This window comes from Halichondria panicea, chromosome 14 (assembly GCF_963675165.1).
Source record: "Halichondria panicea chromosome 14, odHalPani1.1, whole genome shotgun sequence".
In the NCBI taxonomy this organism is placed as follows: Eukaryota; Metazoa; Porifera; class Demospongiae; order Suberitida; family Halichondriidae; genus Halichondria; species Halichondria panicea.
The window spans coordinates 5514750-5534198 of NC_087390.1; the positions used below are offsets into that span (position 1 = coordinate 5514750).

The 19449-nt window shown below is 39.2% G+C and overlaps 6 protein-coding genes across 6 annotated transcripts in view; 5 read left to right on the forward strand and 1 right to left on the reverse strand.

The window, feature by feature from the left end:
- LOC135347826 (pre-mRNA-processing factor 40 homolog B-like) overlaps positions 1-2117 on the forward strand; it is a 16951-nt gene extending 14834 nt beyond the window's left edge. Inside the window, exons 19-22 of the mRNA XM_064545913.1 lie at positions 251-613; positions 1033-1212; positions 1508-1600; positions 1835-2117. Coding sequence (XP_064401983.1) covers positions 251-613; positions 1033-1212; positions 1508-1600; positions 1835-1891 — 693 coding nt within the window. The 3' untranslated portion in view covers positions 1892-2117. The remainder of the gene's footprint in view (positions 1-250; positions 614-1032; positions 1213-1507; positions 1601-1834) is intronic.
- Positions 2118-2796: 679 nt separating this feature from the next.
- Positions 2797-4194, reverse strand: LOC135347921 (uncharacterized). Its single transcript, XM_064546047.1, has one exon. The coding sequence runs from the start codon at positions 4146-4148 to the stop codon at positions 2886-2888; it is 1263 nt and encodes a 420-aa protein (XP_064402117.1). The 5' UTR covers positions 4149-4194; the 3' UTR covers positions 2797-2885.
- Positions 4195-4541: 347 nt separating this feature from the next.
- On the forward strand, positions 4542-6035 carry LOC135347920 (uncharacterized). Its single transcript, XM_064546046.1, has one exon. The coding sequence runs from the start codon at positions 4603-4605 to the stop codon at positions 5863-5865; it is 1263 nt and encodes a 420-aa protein (XP_064402116.1). The 5' UTR covers positions 4542-4602; the 3' UTR covers positions 5866-6035.
- Positions 6036-6519: 484 nt separating this feature from the next.
- LOC135347931 (uncharacterized) lies at positions 6520-7720 on the forward strand. Its single transcript, XM_064546067.1, has one exon. The coding sequence runs from the start codon at positions 6544-6546 to the stop codon at positions 7678-7680; it is 1137 nt and encodes a 378-aa protein (XP_064402137.1). The 5' UTR covers positions 6520-6543; the 3' UTR covers positions 7681-7720.
- A 211-nt stretch (positions 7721-7931) lies between these two features.
- LOC135347919 (uncharacterized) lies at positions 7932-9773 on the forward strand. Its single transcript, XM_064546045.1, has 2 exons — positions 7932-8893; positions 9194-9773. The coding sequence occupies exons 1-2, from the start codon at positions 8008-8010 to the stop codon at positions 9583-9585; spliced, it is 1278 nt and encodes a 425-aa protein (XP_064402115.1). The 5' UTR covers positions 7932-8007; the 3' UTR covers positions 9586-9773.
- A 1087-nt stretch (positions 9774-10860) lies between these two features.
- On the forward strand, positions 10861-16129 carry LOC135347897 (uncharacterized). Its single transcript, XM_064546011.1, has 10 exons — positions 10861-11153; positions 11395-11466; positions 12053-12181; positions 12418-12627; positions 12810-12874; positions 13035-13154; positions 14290-14476; positions 14538-14771; positions 15582-15719; positions 15817-16129. Exons 1-10 carry the CDS (start codon positions 10905-10907, stop codon positions 15937-15939), a joined length of 1527 nt encoding a protein of 508 aa, XP_064402081.1. The 5' UTR covers positions 10861-10904; the 3' UTR covers positions 15940-16129.
- The last annotated feature ends 3320 nt before the right edge of the window (positions 16130-19449 follow it).

Sequence of the window (19449 nt, forward strand, 5' to 3'; positions counted from 1 at the left end):
GTAACAGTGAAAACCTGTATACCTATATAATAGTGTTTAGGCCTATTATGGGTGATTCTTACAGTATGATGATGTGTTGGTGACTTAGGACTAGTGTAAAGGAATGGTTCGTTGTGTTTTCCTTGATCTGATCATTAGCAATTATACATTTGAAATTTGAACAGTACCAAGAAATGAAAATGCCTGGTATCGTAGATCTATAATTATATGCTCATGTAAATTAATTGTTGTAACGCTTTTTTCTCTGTAGCCACCAGAATCAAGTGAATTAAAGAAGAAGGAGGAAAGGTCAGAAAGATCAGAGCGCAGTGAGACTAAAAAGGAGGAAAAGAGCGAGAGGTCAGAGCGCAGTGAGGCCAAAAAGAAGGAGGAGAAGAGCGATAGGTCGGAGCGCAGTGAGACCAAAAAGAAAGAGGAGAAGAGTGATAGGTCAGAGCGCAGTGAAACTAAAAAGAGAGAAGAGAAGTCAGAGAGGTCAGATCGCAGTGAGGCCAAAAAGAAAGAGGAGAAGAGTGAGAGGTCAGAGCGTAAAGAGTCCGACCACAAACACAAACATCACAGGTCACATAAGAAATCACGCAAACACAAGCGCTCTCAATCAAGATCCAAATCCGTGAGTTCTTACGTAGGTAGCTGGGTGTACGTACGTACACTATGTGCCACAGTGGAACCCCTCGTAGCAGCAACCAACCCCAATGTAAAAGCCAGCCCTCGTATAAAGGCCAGGTCCAAATGTACAAAACGTAAGGGCCACCGTAGAACGTACGGTATTTTCCCAAACTAATGTTTCCTTTAGAGAGATCTTCCACTGTTATTACAGTGATAGACACAACCTCTTAAGAATAATTAATAAACAGTTTGATTGTAAATAAAATGCTGTCCTTGTGTTCAGAGTTCCCACTCTAGTGGGGACTTAGTTAGCGAGAGAGGATCAATGCGACTAACTATAGTGTGGGTGGTCGGTGCATGGTCTTAACCTCTCAGTATCCGCAAAACCGATCTTTGATGAGAGTTTTATGATTTTTGGCTCAGGTTAGCTCTGGTTCTGAGGAGGGGCAAATAGTCACACCCTCCAAAGATAAGTCCCACAAACATCGGAGACATCGTTCTCGTTCTTTGTCGCCCGGAGAGGCCTCAGGGTCGGAGTCTGAACGTGAGAGTAGACGTGGCAAGAAACACAAGAAGAAATCAAAAAAGAGAAGACGCCATTCGGTATGTGTCATCCTTCACTAGCAAACTTTGAAGGACCGTAGTATCACATGACATGTTTAAAAGTGTACTCAAGCCTTAATTCTTTTTCACTTGTACATCACATTATCCCCACACACACACACAATCATGTGCACTCAATCACCTACACCCACGTACTCAATCACCTGCACTCACCCCCCCCCCCCACACACACGCACACATGTGCACTCAATCACCTACACACACACACTCACCCCCCCCACCCACACACGCACACTCACCCTCACCCCCCCCACACACGCACACACACACACAGCCTCACTCGTCCGGTGAATCAGATGGTGAGAGAAAAAGTCGCAAGAGAAAGTACGACGAAGAGAGCTCCTCCGGTCAGTCCAAGAGACACAAGGTAATGGTATAATTGTAGTGGAGCTGTTATAATAATAGTGTTTATCAATACAAAATGTACTGTGTACATGTATTATCATGTTATGCATTGTTATTAACGAAAATTGTATTGATTAAAGCGTCAGTGTCCCGACATCTCCAAGCTTAACGCTCTTGCATGCTTGACAGTATACATGCATGTGTTGATACTAGAGGATCTCATGTGCACTTATCTGTTGTCCTTCTCTTTGTGCAGCAAGACAAGGAGGTGACTCGTGACTCCTCCAGTGTCAGCGAGGGAGAGGTCAAGTGATAACAAAACATTCAAACTGTCCTAATACTATACATACACTGTACCTATAGCTAGAATGTAACCATGACAATTTGTTTTCTCTTCTTACTTAATTGTACACCTTTATGCATGTAACTTCCTTATACGATGTTCAATGTGGCTATCTTGAATGTGAATAAATTTATATGATGGCCATCGATGATTTTTGTTGTCATGTGTTTAGCTATAACTTGTTTGCGTACTTGAACATCAACTCAGTGCGATATAATATATTATATAGATGGTGTGTATTACCTTTCTATAGTACATTATACTGTACGTATAATTATGTTACCATCACTGAGAGCTATTCTAACTGTTATACCGTATAGCGGGTAATTTCGGGGGACAAAATATTCGTGGTTTAGAAATATTGAGACATTTCGTGGGTAATATTTTCGTGGTTGCTGCTTGCACTGCAGGTAAAGGTAGGCAAGGTCGCTTCATATGAATTCGTGGGTAAAATATTCGTGGTCAGACCTCCAACCACGAAAACCACGAATATTTTGCCCCACGAAAATTACACGCTATACAGTACTGATGAGACTGTGATGTGCACATGCCCTGTTGGAAAGTTAGTGCCTGTTATAATAGTATTCATAGATAGACCTGAAATCAATAAGAATTTAAAGACTATACATAATTATACCATACTATATAATTATCATCTCATAGAAATTTTTCACGTTATCACTGCTCGGACTGGAAGTGACTTGGCCTATATACAAATTTTCACTGGATAATATAGACCCATGGCCATCTGTTAGTGTGTGTAATTAGTTTGAATCAGTCTTGTTTTGTTTGTGCGTTACACGCCCTTTTACCTGACGCACTTTGATGTCTGACGGAGTTCGGCGACTTAATCTAGCTAAACTCTTAGTATATATACCCATGGCCATTGTCAATGTGGCAAGATAATTATTATAATATACATGCAGTATACAGCCTTTAGACTTAGTATAGATCAGGTATTATATTAGTTGGGAGAGTTCTTATAGAACCACACATTGTCTTTTGCTGATGCTTGCATCATTCTCTTCGGATCATGTGCAATTTTCCCGTGATGCCAAATATAACAGCTGTCTCTTACATTGGGACGACATCCTACTCCTCTACATGCCAATCTTTGTGGCAGTAAAGTTATCGTCAATCCACTAGTCGTTTTCCCTTCCCATTGAATGCTTTGTGTGTCATTTGAATCATCAGGATTGAGGTTTTTAGTTTTCCATTTTACGTTCATCTTATCAAGTCCATAATTGAGCTTCATTTGGTCGTCTCGTTTTTCCACTTTTTCGAACGATTTCCACAATTGTTCAGTTTGTTTCGTACTCCTCAAGAAAATGGCGCCCATACAGACAACCACACCCCACTTGTTATGAAGTGCTCCAGGCAAACTTCCTCCAAAGGTACCAATTACATCACTAGTTGCATAATCCTCACTGTGAAACAATGGTATTGGGTTCTTGAGCAAAATTGCATCACTGTCAAAATTGGCGACATCATAACCCCAGTAGTTGAGTAGACGCATTACAAAAACTCGGATTACTAGTAACTGATAGAATCCAGTGTTTTTTTTATGCTCATACATTCCTTTAGCTGTGAGAGTTTCCGGAGGTATAGCCAAACACTTGCTGGAAACTTTCTTAGAATGGACGAAATCACAAAAAGATGTACTGTACGTCAACACTAAAATGTTATCAACAGGTTGCTCTTGCCGTACAGTGGCTGAAAGCAACCAGTTAAGGAGAGGTGTTTTAAATTTATTGTCAGTGGCAACAAGGACGATGGGAGAGCGTGGAATTGAATCAGATAGAATAGTTTTCAGTTCTTGGAACCAAGGCTGAATCAGAATAGAGCTCACAGACTCGCTGTTTTGCCATGGGAAATTAAATGAACTGTCAAATTTGAAACTGTGGCCTTGTCTGAAGTTAGTGATGCTTTCAATGTCTTGAAACTTAGAGATGATTTGATGTGAGTTTGTATCCACTGTTACTTCATGTACAGCTAGGGCGCCCTGCTCACTGGTGGCCACTGGTGAGTAAGTAGTGTCACTAGTGTCTAACTTCTCTTTTGATCTCGGGTGGATGTGAAGACTTAGCGCTTTCGAGATATTATCAACTGCAGCTTCATCCAAGTGTTGTTGTTTGATGACAAACTTTCTGAAAATAAGCACACAACTCAAGGAACCAAATACTAAGAGCACCAACATACGCTTGAGTACTCTTGTTAGACTAGCCATTATACTAAATACACATTACTACGTATTATACATGCAGTATATAGTGTGCTCTAGCCTCCATGGTGCTGTGTATATAGGTTGGTATGGAAGACATATTGTACATACCAACAGAAACCTTGAGAGCTTATGGATTTCAACACAATGTCATTCAGTTGCACATAATTATAACTACTAATTAATGGATGTCATAATTACATACTGAATTCACAGACTTAATAATTAAGTCTGTTATTATTGTTGTTATGCCTTTGCAAATTTAACTCAAGGTTCAAAAACTACACACTAATGTAAATATGTAGTTCTTGTAAAAATAGATGCAATATGCACATTTAAGTGTTCTATTTGCATGCATGTAAATGTATTCCATGCCATTCTACACATTGTTATCCACAGTACGTAGATCTAGCCATGTAGCCGTCACGATGCGACAAAGATACAACAGGCAGTATATATAATGGCTAGTCTAACAAGAATAAACGTACTCAAGCGTATGTTGGTGTCCTTAGTAATTGGCTCATTGTGTTGTGTGCTTCTCTTCAAAAAGTCTGTCATCAAAAATCAATACTTGGATGAAGCTGCAGTTGATGATGTCTCGAAAGCGCTAAGTCTTCACATCCACCAGAGATCAAAAGAGAAGTTAGACACTAGCACTACTTACTCACCAGTGGCCACCAGTGAGCAGGGCGCCCTAGCTGTACATGAACTAACAGTGGATACAAACTCACATCAAATCATCTCTAAGTTCCAAGACATTGAAAGTATCACTAACTTTAGACAAGGGCACAGTTTTGTAGTTGATAGTTTATTTACTATTCCATGGTATAGCAGCAAGTCTGTGAGCTCTGTTCTGATTCAACCTTGGTTCCAAGAACTGAAAACTATTCTTTTGGATTCAATTCCACGCTCTCCCATCGTCCTTGTTGCCACTGACAATAACTTTAAAATGCCTCTTCTTAACTGGTTACTTTCAGCCACTGTACGGCAAGAGCAACCTGTTACTAACATTTTAGTGTTGACGTACAGTGCATCGTTTTGTGATTTCGTCAATTCTAAGAACTTTTCTTGCAAGTGTTTGGCTATACCTCCAGAAACTCTCACAGCTAAAGAATTGTTCGAGGATGAAAAGTACACCGGATTCTACCAGTTACTAATAATCCGAGTTGTGGTAATGCGTCTACTCAACTACTGGGGATATGATGTCGCCAATTTTGACAGTGATGCAATTTTGCTCAAGAACCCAATACCATTGTTTTACAGTGAGGATTATGCAACTAGTGATGTAATTGGCACCTTTGGAGGAAAATTACCTGGAGCCCTTCATAGCAAGTGGGGTGTGGTTGTCTGTATGGGGGCCATTTTCTTGAAGAGTACGAAACAAACTGAAAAATTGTGGAAATCATTCGAAAAAGTGGAAAAACGGCGTAAACGAGACGACCAAATGAAGCTCAATTATGGACTTGACAATATGAACATAAAATGGAAAACTAAAAACCTCAATCCTGATGATTTAAAAGACAGACTAAGTATTCAATGGGAAGGGAAAACGACTAGTGGATTAAAGATAACTTTACTGCCACAAAGATTGGCGTGTAGAGAAATGGGATGTCGTCCTGATGTAAAGGACAGCTGTTATATTTGGCATCGCGGGAAAATTCGTACCCACGATCCGAAAAAAGTGGTGCAAGCATCAGCAAAAGATAATGTGTGGTTTGTATGAGAACTATTGGCTCAATGTTTTAGCTCTAGCCTCTATTTATAATATTTATGATTGTATATATAATATTTTGTTGAAGTATTACCTTAAGATGACATAACAGGTATAGATTTGTTTGCGTTTTCACTGTTTAACTCATTTTGCTGGTATTAAATTCTTGTCAATTGTGTTCTTCATAGCGTTTTTAATTACTCGCAAGTAGTTTCATTGAATTTTCCAATTATCTGTGAGTCCAAATTTTTGCGAATTTTACTCTCATTCGCAGAAATAGCAGAAATTAATACTCATGAAAATATGTCACCTTAAGGTATTGATACAGCTAGTGAGCTAGAGGATTACTAGCTGTCACCTTAACTTGCAAACCCTTTAAACAAAAATCATCAAACGACTAGTGGATTGGAGATAACTTTACTGCCACAAAGAGTGGCGTGCAGAGAAACCATGCACAGTAATTGGCTAGCCTGTGTCTGGCTGGCTATAATTGTTTGTAACCTTAATAGTTATTAGGGAGTAATGTGCAGAAATGCAATCTCACATTCCTCAAGGTTCAATTTGCATGCAGATTGATTGATGCAGAGATGCATTCCACACAATGCACTCTCACAAGGCTTCTGTCTGCATGTACATGTGCAGATGTGCATTCCACAGCAAGTTTATAGTTGTGTATAGTGCTAAAGTGAGATGACTAGTGTGAGCATTTATTTGAAGATTTTCCTACTAGTACTAATAGGAGGTGTGTTTGTGTATATGAAGGTAGGCAACCGATTGGAAACTACTCCATCAAGTACTTTAAGTTCAAGACTACCTATTGCTCAGAAAGAAACACGTTTTCATGAACCAAATGTACAAGGCTTTGAAGACAACACTACTGTCTACCAAATCCAAAGCCACAGTTTCGAAGTTGATGACTCATTTAATCTGCCATGGCAAAACAGTAAGCCAGTGAACTCTATTCTAATTCAGCCTTGGTTCCAAAAACTGAAAATTATTCTATCCGATTCAATTCCACGCTCTCCCATTGTCCTTGTTGCCACTGACGATAAATTTAAAACACCTCTCCTTAACTGGTTACTTTCAGCAACTGTGAGGCAAGAGCAACCTGTTGTTAACATCTTAGTGTTGACGTACAGTGCATCTTTTTGTGATTTTGTCAATTCTAAAAACTTTTCCTGCCAGTGTTTGGCTATACCTCCAGAAACTCTCACAGCTAAAGGAATTTATGAGCATAAAAAGTACACCGGATTCTATCAGTTACTAGTACTTCGAGTTGTGGTAATGCGTCTACTCAACTACTGGGGATATGATGTCGCCAATTTTGACAGTGATGCAATTTTACTCAAGAACCCAATACCGTTGTTTTACAGTGAGGAATATGCAACTAGTGATGTAATTGGTACCTTTGGAGGAAGATTGCCTGGAGCACTTCATAACAAGTGGGGTGTGGTTGTCTGTATGGGCGCCATTTTCTTGAGGAGTACAAAACAAACTGAACAATTGTGGAAATCGTTCGAAAAAGTGGAAAAACGAGACGACCAAATGAAGCTCAATTATGGACTGGATAAGATGAACGTAAAATGGAAAACTAAAAACCTCAATCCTGATGATTCAAATGACACACTAAATATTCAATGGGAAGGGAAAACGACTAGTGGATTGAAGATAACTTTACTGCCACAAAGATTGGCGTGTAGACAAATGGGATGTCGTCCTGATGTAAGAGACAGCTGTTATATCTGGCATCACGGGAAAATTGTACATAATCCAAAAACAGTAATGAAAGCATCAGTGAAAGACGGTGTGTGGTTTTATAAGAACTGACCTGACATTATGCATGTGTATTCGTGTTCACTCTTATAATCTGTAGATCTACCTATTAGTTTTGTTCCAATAGTAGATCTCATTGCCTAAGTGACGTGCATGGGTTATATATGATTCTGGATTGCAACACACTGTATGCATGAGTGTGCATGATATGCATGCAGCCAAATGCACCCTATTATTGGTATAATACATAGAAGTTAATTAAATTGCAATCTCACAAGCCAGGCTTCTGTTTGCAGGCACATAGATCTACATTCCACAGCAAGATTTTGATGTAGAGTAGATTATAGGTGCTAAGTAAAACAGTATGCATGTACTATAGCCATGACTAGTGTGAGTAACCATTTAAAGATTCTACTACAAATAGTACTAATAGGAGCTGTATTTGTTTATCTGAAACTAGGCAACAAATTAGAAACCACTCCTTCAAGTATTTCAAGTTCAAGATGGTTACCTCTCACTGAAGTTACTGAAGGGAGTCAGGAGACAAGAGAAAGCAGGCACCTTACTCAATACTCGTCATCGGGTGGAAACTATAGTAACAGTTACGAAACGACTGATATCTCACAAATCGTGGAAAGTGGACAGTTACAACAAACTCCAAACTCTAGACAATCTCTGTTATTGAATCCGATGCCTGAAACAGCTCCGCCTAACTTGCCTTGGAAGAAAAGTGGCCTCAAAGTTACCCTAAAATCTCTAATGAAACTACCTTGGGTGAGGGAATTGTGGACGTTTGTAAATATTGAGATTGATAGACGATTTCCAGTTGCCATTACTGTTTCAAACTTTAACTACCGATCATCACTAGTCAACTGGCTTGCTCATGCTCTCCTCAAAATTGGAGAGAAAAACTTACTCAAAAATGTTCTCGTTCTGTCGCTAGATGAACAACTGCACAAGTTCCTAAAGAGGAGAAACTTTAAGGTACTGTATGTACCACATCAAAGTTTGTCTACTCAAACTGATGGACTTATAAATACTGAAATTTCTCGCCTGGTTGTGATGAGACTCATCAATTTCTGGGGGTATGATGTCGTCAATTACGACAGTGATGCATTTATTTTGAAGAATCCGCAAGAACTGTTTGATCTGTATCCAGGAAGTCACGTGATTGGATCAGAGTCGTACATGCCGTTTGACTTGCACAAGAAGTGGGGGGTCACTTTTTGTATGGGTGTGGTCCTCATAAGAGCATCATCAGAATCTGGTAAACACCTCTCTATAATACCACCATATGGTGTACATGTATAGTTCAAGTAAAGGCACCCCTGAAGAATTATAAAGGCCATGCAGGCACCCAGGTCCCAAATAAAGAGTTTATATACTCAAAAGTCCATTATAGAGGAATTCCGCTGTACTGTTTTTTTTACATAGATCTACATTAAATAGGTTTCTGTTTTATATGTATGGCATGCATGTGTTAGGTGTTCTTCCTGTACTTAAAACAGGATAGTAGTTTTAGTACATGCATGCATGTACAGTATTACATTAATTGCTCACTCTACAGAACGTCTATGGAGTGAAATGAGCAAACGTGATGTAAACGATGATCAGAAGAAGTTCAACTTTGCCCTCAATTCCCTCCACGTTCATTTCAATAAACGAGACAACACCAGTGAACCATGGCAAGGGGGAGCCCCCGTAGTTATCAGTGACGTCAAATCACAACTTAATGTGACTGTTATTCCGATGGATAAGATTTGTCGTGGTCAAGCTTGTACATTTCGTATCTTAAAGGACTGTTTTGTGTGGCATCAGGGAGGTGATCATAGCATCAAGAAGATGAAGAAACATGCTATGGCAGCAAAAGTATGGCTGCTTCAAAACAACTGGTTGGATATAGACACTGAATTGAACCTAACTAGAACAGAGTGGCTTAGAATGATTGCTAGTGGCTGACCCATCATGCGCTGTAGTATAAATAGTATATCGCAGGCACTTGCCATAATTAGTATTTCTAGTTTATACAATTATAGTTAGATATTATAATTACTGTACAAATTTGTTATTCAGCCAACAAAATGAGCTAAAGTATATTTGTGTGAGGAATTAATTAGTGCATGGGTGAATAACTACCGTACATGCATGCATGTATACACAACACTATATAATTATACACATTCAATAAATTGTTTTTCCAGGAGTTAACTTCAAAGTTTTCTGGTGAATGGGATGTTTATTGGTTGAATTCAGCATTATTTGTACAAAACCATGCGGACAAAACAGTTGTACTGAACATCAACAAGTTTCACATATAATGTGAAACTTGTTGATGTTGCAGTACAATTGTTTATACACTATATACTTATACAGGTTCATAGTTCATAGTTGCTGTTCTTTTAGGGAGCTCTAACCATGAAGAGATGTTGAATTGTCCTCCGATCTTTGAGAATGCATGACCTCAATGGAGATGCATGCAATTTAGAGCGACTATAGAAACAGATCTAACTGATCGGAGGTTGAAATTCGAGGAATTCTTCTGGCGGGAGAGGATTCCAGGTGAGGGCTTGGGGGGGGTGGATTTTTTTGCAGCTGTGGGTTTTGTGAGTAGTTGTACTCTTATATTATAATTATTATATCTTATATTATAAGGTTGACTAAGAAATTGTGCTGATACTATTGTGGTCTGGTGAATGGATAAGCTACAAAGTGATCGTAAAAAGTGAATTATCTCTGCATGGAAGTAAAGTGTTTTATAACTGTTTTTTTATAATTCATGTGTAGACTTTTATCTGACAAATTTGCTTGAGTTCCATCGCTAACCCATCGCTAACCAAAAAGGTTCCCGAGATAATTGAGTACGAAAGCGCGTGTACTTATTATATAATTATTAAACCATGGCATAATTATATGTATATTAATTAGATGTTTAAATATCCACTGATGTTGTGCCAGAGCAGAGTCGGGCTGAGCTCCCTCCATACCTTAGCCGACAACAGTTGGTGTTTTCATCACTATAAGCGATCGACTATAACAGTTATATAAACAACCACATACCCACCACATTAGGTTACCTTGGATAGATAATTATATTTGAAGCTCAATCATTCACCTACATCAATATTTCTTAGAAATGTTGCAATGTCAAGATATTCATATTTATGTACCATATTTGTTGTATTCCACTCTATGATTACAGGCACTGCAGTTTTTGTATTAGCCAATATATGGAGTGCTGATACTGCAACAGATATATAGCTCTACTAGATCTAGCCAGTATGGCTCAGTATGGACCTGGAAGCATCGACCCCCAACCTGAGGGTCCTTCAAATGTGGGTGGGATAGAATGCTCACAAAGTGAAAGCGAAAGCAAGAAGAAGGATTCCACCCCCTCTAACGTTAACTCACTGCTTCTTGCAGAGCCAAACACTGAGGTCAGCCCACTTATCCCTGCTATAAACTCCAGCAAGGATACGTCTGACGGAGATGACGACCCTGCGATGTCGTCGTTTACTATTGTCTCTACGGTAAGTGGTGGGGGAGAGATTAGAGCTTGTAGGAGCTCGACTCAATAAAGTGTTGTCTTTGATCTGTTTGTTTAGGCTATCTAAATAATAATTGTTTTTGCATACAATCGTGCATAACCTTGCATTGTATTGATATACGTTCATGCAGGCTTTGTAGAGGAGTGTCAATATGTGAGCATCATTATCATTGCATGTGCCATGCATTATAACCATCCCCCTATCCCCTCCCGATTACCTACAGGACCACACGGCCATGGCAATCACAAAGTGTGAGAAATACATTCTAAAGCCATACAAAACTTGTCTTGGAGTGGTGAGAGATTGTGCATGCATGGACTCCATTGCATGTGTGTGATTAATGGCATGCAATGTTGTTTGTTGTTTTACAAGGGATTTACTGTTGTATATCCTGTACGTGGCATTTGTATTCATTGCTGCTATACGGCGTGCTGAGATCATGCTATAGGCTATGAATATACTTTACACTTGCAATCTCAGTGGCGTAGGAAGTAATTTCTCAGTGGGGGGACTCTAGTTTTTTTAATGGACGGCTATCTACATAGTCCAATCACGTAGTAGCCTGTAAACACTTTTCTTATTGTTACTGATTTGTTTTTTGTTACTGATTTGTTTTACAAGGGATTTACCGTTGTATATCCTGTACGTGGCATTTGTATTCATTGCTGCTATACGGCGTGCTGAGATCATGCTATAGGCTATGAATATACTTTACACTTGCAATCTCAGTGGCGTAGGAAGTAATTTCTCAGTGGGGGGACTCTAGTTTTTTTAATGGACGCCTATCTACATAGTCCAATCACGTAATAGCCTGTAAACACTTTTCTTATTGTTACTGATTTGACGTTCACATAAATTATATTCACAATCCCTCCTCACAGATTGGCTGGCTACCTTTTGGACAGGAGACAGCAGGAAAAGTGGGACAAGCGCTCTTGGTGATTTTGTGGACGCTTGCTATAATGGCTGCCATGGTAACTCAGATACTCTCCTGCTTCCGAAGAGACATGGTGAGACATTGTGTTCGTGTTTGTAATTGTAATTGATGTAGATCTTGTTGGGTATTTTATTATAAATTGTGTACGTTCAACAGTTAACAAGATTACAACACTGTATTAATTGCCGACCTGTAGGTCTGAGCTTGTCTTGTGTATAACAAATTTGAACCATGCATTTCATTATAGACGTTAATATGCATGTAACTAGAACTTTAAATGTTGCACCCCCTTCTCTCACACACATGCAGTTTGTCCCCGCCCCAGCGTCCAGCATCGTCCCTCTTATACCCAACCTCACGACAATAACCACACCTACTACCCACCCCCCTCTAACTTGCAACAACCAAATCATATCGTCTCTCATTCTCCCGGACATTGTGCTGCTCCTGGCCTATTTCTTTGGAGTGTACCTTTTCAGTAGAGGAGAAAAAGACTACCTGCACAATCTGGCCAATCAGGTGAGTGGGGTAAGGGCGTACATGCATATATGTATACAGAGGCTTTGAAATTCTAGCACTTTAAAATGTCCTTGAAACCGCACAACTCAAAACCTACTTGACACTTGACTTTTGATTCTATAGCTAAATTGTTTAATGGGAGTGCATGTGTAATGAAACAACGGTCTGTCCTCCATGCACAGGTGTTTATTAAAAACTCAGAGTCTGGCAACATCTCCTACAATAAAAAGCTCATCGGAACCCTCATGTGAGTGTCACATGCACATGACCAGTAGCGTTGTAGGGTGTACAACGAAGTGTGGTTTGCAGCTGTATACTTATACGTCGGATGTTGCTATTTCAGCTCTTAAGATGAAGCAAAAATCCATAATAGTTAACGGTTATCAACCTCTCCCCCCTAACTGCAGTGTGTTCTTTATTGTTGCCCTGGTGTGGTTGCTCCTGTCTCTTGTGATACGGATCATCTCAGCAGTGGCAGGAGACCTGTTTGATTCCAAGCTTGTCATATTATGGCCTACGGACATCACGTGAGAAGTTATAGTTACATAACTAAGTTTCGATCCCGTTAACCCTTTATTTTTATTGACCCTTTGAAGCGTCATAAACAGTGCCCTGCATTGCATCCATCAGAAATGTCACAGAGAGCACACACAGTGTTGCTAAAATCGTTGCATGTAGTAAAGCGTATAATTTTACGTCTGTGTTTTGGTGCACCTCCTCGCCCAAAAGTGTATGGGAGGATCTTGGGGGGGGGGGGCGTGGAAGCCTCGCTTAACTGGGATTTGAAGGGCTACGAGAATAAATCCAACGGCAGATCCAGGAATTTTGAAAAGGGGGGGAATTTAACAGATTCTGAAACTTTTTTTTAAATCAGGTATAATTATAGCTTTTCTGGTCACGGGTTGATTGATGACTATAATCAACAATATGACATGAAGTCATCTTGCACTTCAGCTTCATCAGCTTATGTGCTGTTCTAAGCCACATCCACTTCCTTAATTGGAAGTTGCAAGCTGAATATAGACTATACACAGATCTAATCTACAATGACCACTGGTCTTCTAGCAAGAATAGGGGGCACTCACTGTACTGTAGATATAGCTTTAAAATGGTCCTTAAATGGTATCTGTCTTTTGTACTTTTGAAGATATCGCTGTGTCCGACATAAATATGATGACGTCTGATGATTGATACTTTACTCTAGCTATACTGTCATGACAACACAGTACAAAGTTTTATCTGCATAATAAGAGGGTGCATGCATATACATGCATGCATGGGGCTGGCTTACCGCTATATACACTGGCTAAGTTAGCTAGTTAGTCTAGCTAGCTGCCATTAGCTAGTTGGTTATGGCCCAATCTTCCATTCAGAAAAGAGGTCGGGTTTCAAGGTAATGTCAGGATTTGTCAATAGTATAACAGTATCCCCCTAGCTGTCTCCCAGACAACCATGAAACTAATGTAACTATTGTGTAGCTGACCATGCAGTATTAAATAACAGTTGAAATTTTCTAAAGCAAATTCTCAGTACTCCCTTGTCAAAATTCTTGGATCCGCCCCTGCTTTTAGTAGCGGTAATCGGAAAGCAAACTTTTAACATGAATTCTATACATTGTATCTCTTAATTTCGTTGATTACCCACACACTCACACCCTCACAGAATTGAGGGCGGAATTCGTCTGTTTCTGGTCATTTTCTCTCTGTGTGGTTTCTTCACATTCGACCTAGTCTACCTCTTCTCTGTGCTCAACTATGCTGCTCAGGCCGAGATGAACGTGTACCTACTCTGGGACATAGCCAGACTCATTAAGGAGAACAAGTACGAAGAAATGGACGCTGCTATTAAGGTGATCATGAGTGTGTGTGCATGCGCTTGTTGTTGACACAATCTTGTCTTCTTCATCATAGGACATCTATGGGTCAAAGCGATACTTTAAAGCGCTGAATCGGCATACAGCTACCCTTACCAGCCTGGTTTTGTTTGACATCCTCAGTCTAGCCGTGCTAGGGATAATTTTCCTTGAAGCAGTCAATGGAACTATCATCCTCGAAAAAGAGCAGTACCTGAAAACACTGTCTGTTGTAGCGGCTGGGTTTAACTGCATTTCCTGGCTGGTGCTTTTGATTGTGCCCTTTGTACAGGTATGGAAGCTAATGTCACCGTACCGTTTGTGAGCTATTATCTATACCATTTATATGCTTACTATATATGTACACTGTACAGTTCCAGGTATCATGTAGTGTAGTTATGCCTCGGTGCGCATGCACAAGTGAGGTATACGGTATAGTGTGCTTGTGTGTGCTTGTGTGTGTGTAGACTAGCTGCTACAGCTGCTCAAGGATCAATAAAGTTCAAGCAAGAGTTTCTATAGGCTTCTAATCATGTTTTCTTGGGCGTGGATTTGCAAAATAATGCTTCATTCTCGAGTTTAATATGCCTAGTTTTGCTTACTTGGAATGCCATTGTATAGCCTTTTAGAATAGTGCGTAGCAAAACTTGTCCATGGAGTGCTGCCACTCTACTTATTAGTAGTTAGCTCTGCATTAGAACGCTAGCTATTGGAGTGAGAATAAAACTGCAAGGCTCTGCTGATGCAGCCATTCATTTTTTACTTGGAACTTTTGGCATCGATCCAACAATCATCATCGATCATTAGATCTACCCACTATCCAGCAAAACAAAAATGTCAATCATTACCCACCCTTTCTCTGTGATTCTGCATGCCTGCATGCATGCAGTAAAATTTATTAATGTAATTATAATTTGTGTATAAAAACTATAGCTTTATGTTATGACCCCTCCACCGAGGCATCAGCACCCGCGGTGCTTTCATTACAGTATAGTTATAGCTACATGTATAATGATTATTATACCTACATTTTCTTTTTCACGTAGTGTACGTAGTTGCAGTTATAATTATACATTTTTTCATCCCATGCACCCCCTCTCAGGCTGTCCGAGTGACCAATGCAGGTAAACATCTGAAGGGAGTTGGTCTAGAGGTGAGGACACGCCCCTATGTATACGAAAACACATCCATCATCGAACTGGACTCTCTCCTCTCCTACCTTCAGACTACACGACTCAGGGTAGGTGTGGCATTGTCACTGATCATTGATTGTACACTTCAAAAATGATTGTTATAATGTAGTTTGTGAGTACCCCCCTACACACACACACACACAGGCATGCATATTCGGAGTGCCAATATTCCCCTGGATGGTCTACGCTCTGTTGTTCACTTTCACTTTTACTTTTCTTATACTATTTCAAGTTGGAACATTTAACAATGTCAGTGTTTATATTTAGAGTGTTTAGCTTTTAGAGTACTTGGTTTTAGCTATGTGTGTGTATTGCATAGTATTGTGTGACATAATTATCGATTCTTACATTATTTTGTCATGTGTGGAATTTTGATTATTGTACAACAATGAACCTCCTGTTTTAAAAATTTTGCTAACAGTGTATAAAAAGGTATGTACTTTGTACCATGCATAAACAGTATAATGTGAAGATGAGTTAATTGTCAACCAGCTTCTGAAGTAATAATTATAAGTTTATTGTTAATTTCATAACTTAGTTATATAAATAATTACTTAATTGAAGTTTCATTCGATGTATTATATCAAAGATGCACGATGTCACCACTCGATTTAAGCATGCAGGCATCAGAGTAATTTTAAGTATACTCTGACAGGGTTATAACGAGTATTGTTGCATGTTTGAGCAAAAGATCAAAGAAACCACAGTGCAAATATAATTATGGCATATTGCACAGTGAATCCAGGCACATCAAAGCTAACATGTCACCGCAGTGCAATATGCCATATATTTGCACACAGCCAGAAAGCTTGGACAAAAGTTGGAATGATCTTTTTTATATTGTTCCTACAACTCACTTTTTTGTGGTATCAAAATAAGGAATGCGGAAGGCATGAACTCATTATAACTATGCCTGATAATTATTGGCTACGTAGTAATTAGTGATCTCTAGGCCTTGCCCAATTATGCTCAAAATTTTGCCTAGTCTCCAAGTCTCACGCATTGTACCTATTAGTCTTTAATTCTTACCTATTAGTCTTTAATTCTTCTTACCCATTAGTCTCAAAATCATCAACGAGAATTATACTGCAACATCACAGACGCTTCTATATAATTTCTAAAGACTGAAGTATTATTAGTGAAAGAAATCTTACAAAAAAGTCAACTGATCTAGCAGTACTACTAGCACCTTCCATACGTATATACTCAGTCTAGCCACGACGTGGACCATGTGCTCAGAAGTACGTGTAAAGGTTAACTATTAGCATTATTCATGCTATTGAGCTTCTATAAATACTTTCTACCAAAATTTGGTAAAAATTGCCTATTATAGGCTAATATTTTTTGCCTATTAGGCTGGCATAATGCTCAATGCTCCACTGCACCTATTAGTCTCAAAATTATGCTAGCATAATTGGGCAAGGCCTATACCTACGCGACCCTCGACCACTAATTTTACTACTGAGCCAATATCTGGCATATTGCACTCCTGCTCATGCAATAACTAATACTTATGCATGCATGGCTTGTACTAATTAATGGTTTTACTTAGCCGTCTCTGTCTACAATACAGAGAGGTAGCCTCTCCTTTTTCTTTTTTCTGTTCTTTATCGCTATCGTTCAATTAATTATACACCAACCGTGGCAACGCGCCAACAGTGAATACCAGGCCCACTGTTGAAGGGGCTGGAGTCGAGGCTAGATCCGCCCCTGACTTAATTCTCGCTGGGCATGCGCATTGTTAGGCCGCTAAAAGAGAAACTTAAAGAGCGGAAGTGAAATTAAATAATGGGCGTGTCCAATTTGCTGGCCACAAAACGGCTTTCTGCCAGTGACTGGTTTTGCTTTGTCTATATATTCTGGTTAGACTTCAAGGAGTTTCTTTCACTTCAAGTCTCACTACGTACCTGGCAGGCTAGCTTACGTACATATATACATGCATGCACGCCATGCAGTCTCAAGAAGATCCTTTAGACAATCAGATGCTACTCTGTCCTGCCGGTTAGATTGTAGCTAATCCTTTGTTTACTTCCAGTGCCCAAAGTTTCCTCTGGCATTTGTCAGTGAACTATGGATCAATCATGAGCTAGATCACTAGATATAGATGTAGCTCAGACTGCAAAAAAACTGGGAGTGCATGGTGTCACCGGTTTTTCCACGGAAAAAATGAGATTACATTGTACATGAATTGTATAATTATAATATAGGAATTGTTTATGACATGCGCATGGGTCTAGGCCCTGGTAAATTATGCTTTTTTTTCACCCATTATTAATTCTTGAAAAGAGTGCCTATTATTCTCATAAAAAATCCTCTGATTATTCTCATAAACATTTTATTATTTCCAAAAAATGTGACGTAATAAAGTTAAGACGTAGAAATAAACAAGTGACTTAAGATATAATTATCATGATTCTCATATTATCTCGCTGACTTGAACTGATCCATAATATTCCCTAATCAGGTATTCCAAAAGAAGGGCGGCTGATTCATGAGACTAAATATTCACCTTCAACCATTTTTTGCCGTGAGAACATCGTTATGCAAAACTGAATGTAATGATCTTTACCAAAAAGTGGACATTGATGCCTATTATTCCCAATTATTCTTTAGACACCTACTATGCTAAAATTATTCTGAGAATAATTTATTAGGGCCTACATGGGTTTATATAGCCTTGAATCCACGCCGATTATATTCGAGGCTAGGGTCTATATATCTGAGACGTAAAGTTACTTAGTGTGAACCGTAGGACCTCACACTAAAAAAGAAATGTAGTTTTTCTTCAGAGTTATACTGGTGCTGCTGGTCTCTGTGGTACTTTCAAACAGTGGAAAAATGATGTAGATGTGTGTAACACAGTGCCTGAATGTGCAAAACACCTCCAGTGTAAAATTTCTCTTTTTAATTAGTGTGAGGTGATTATAACTGCAACTAGCTATATACGAAAACGAAATTTTAAGGTATAATGATTATACCTTAAAAATTATACATTTTTTCATCCCACCCCCTCTCAGGCGGCCCAAGTGACCAATGCAGGTAAACATCTCAAGGGCGTTGGTCTAGAGGTGAGGACATGCCCCTATATGTATACGAGAACACACCCTTCATCGAACTGGACTCTCTCCTCTCCTACCTTCAGACTACACGACTCAGGGTGGGTGTGGCATTGTCACTGATCATTGATTGTACACTTCAAAAATGATTGTTATAATGTAGTTTGTGAGTACCCCCCCACACCCACACCCACACACAGGCATGCATATTCGGAGTGCCAATATTCCCCTGGATGGTCTACGCTCTGTTATTCACTTTCACTTTTACTTTTCTTATACTATTTCAAGTTGGAACATTTAACAATGTCAGTGTTTATATTTAGAGTGTTTATAGCTTTTAGAGTACTGGTTTATGTGTATGTATTGTGTGAAATAAGTATATCGATTCTTACATTATTTTTGTCATGACATTGTGTGGAATTTTGATTATAAATTTTTATTGTACAACAATGAACCTCCAGTTTTAAAAAGTTTGCTAACAGTTTTCCAGAATTTTTTGCTATCATTATTTTGAGCTAAGTTGGGCCAAGTAATCTTTTTTGCTCTTACGTAACAAGCAAAGCGTTTGATTCCTCTGGTTTTTGTATCTCCTCATGTCAGTGTGAGCTTGGGACATAGAGTAAAATATGAAATCAAATGTGCAAGTCCTAGCCTTGAATCCAGGCCGATTAAAAATGCTAAAAATGTATGTACTTTGTACCATAAATAAATGAACAGTAGC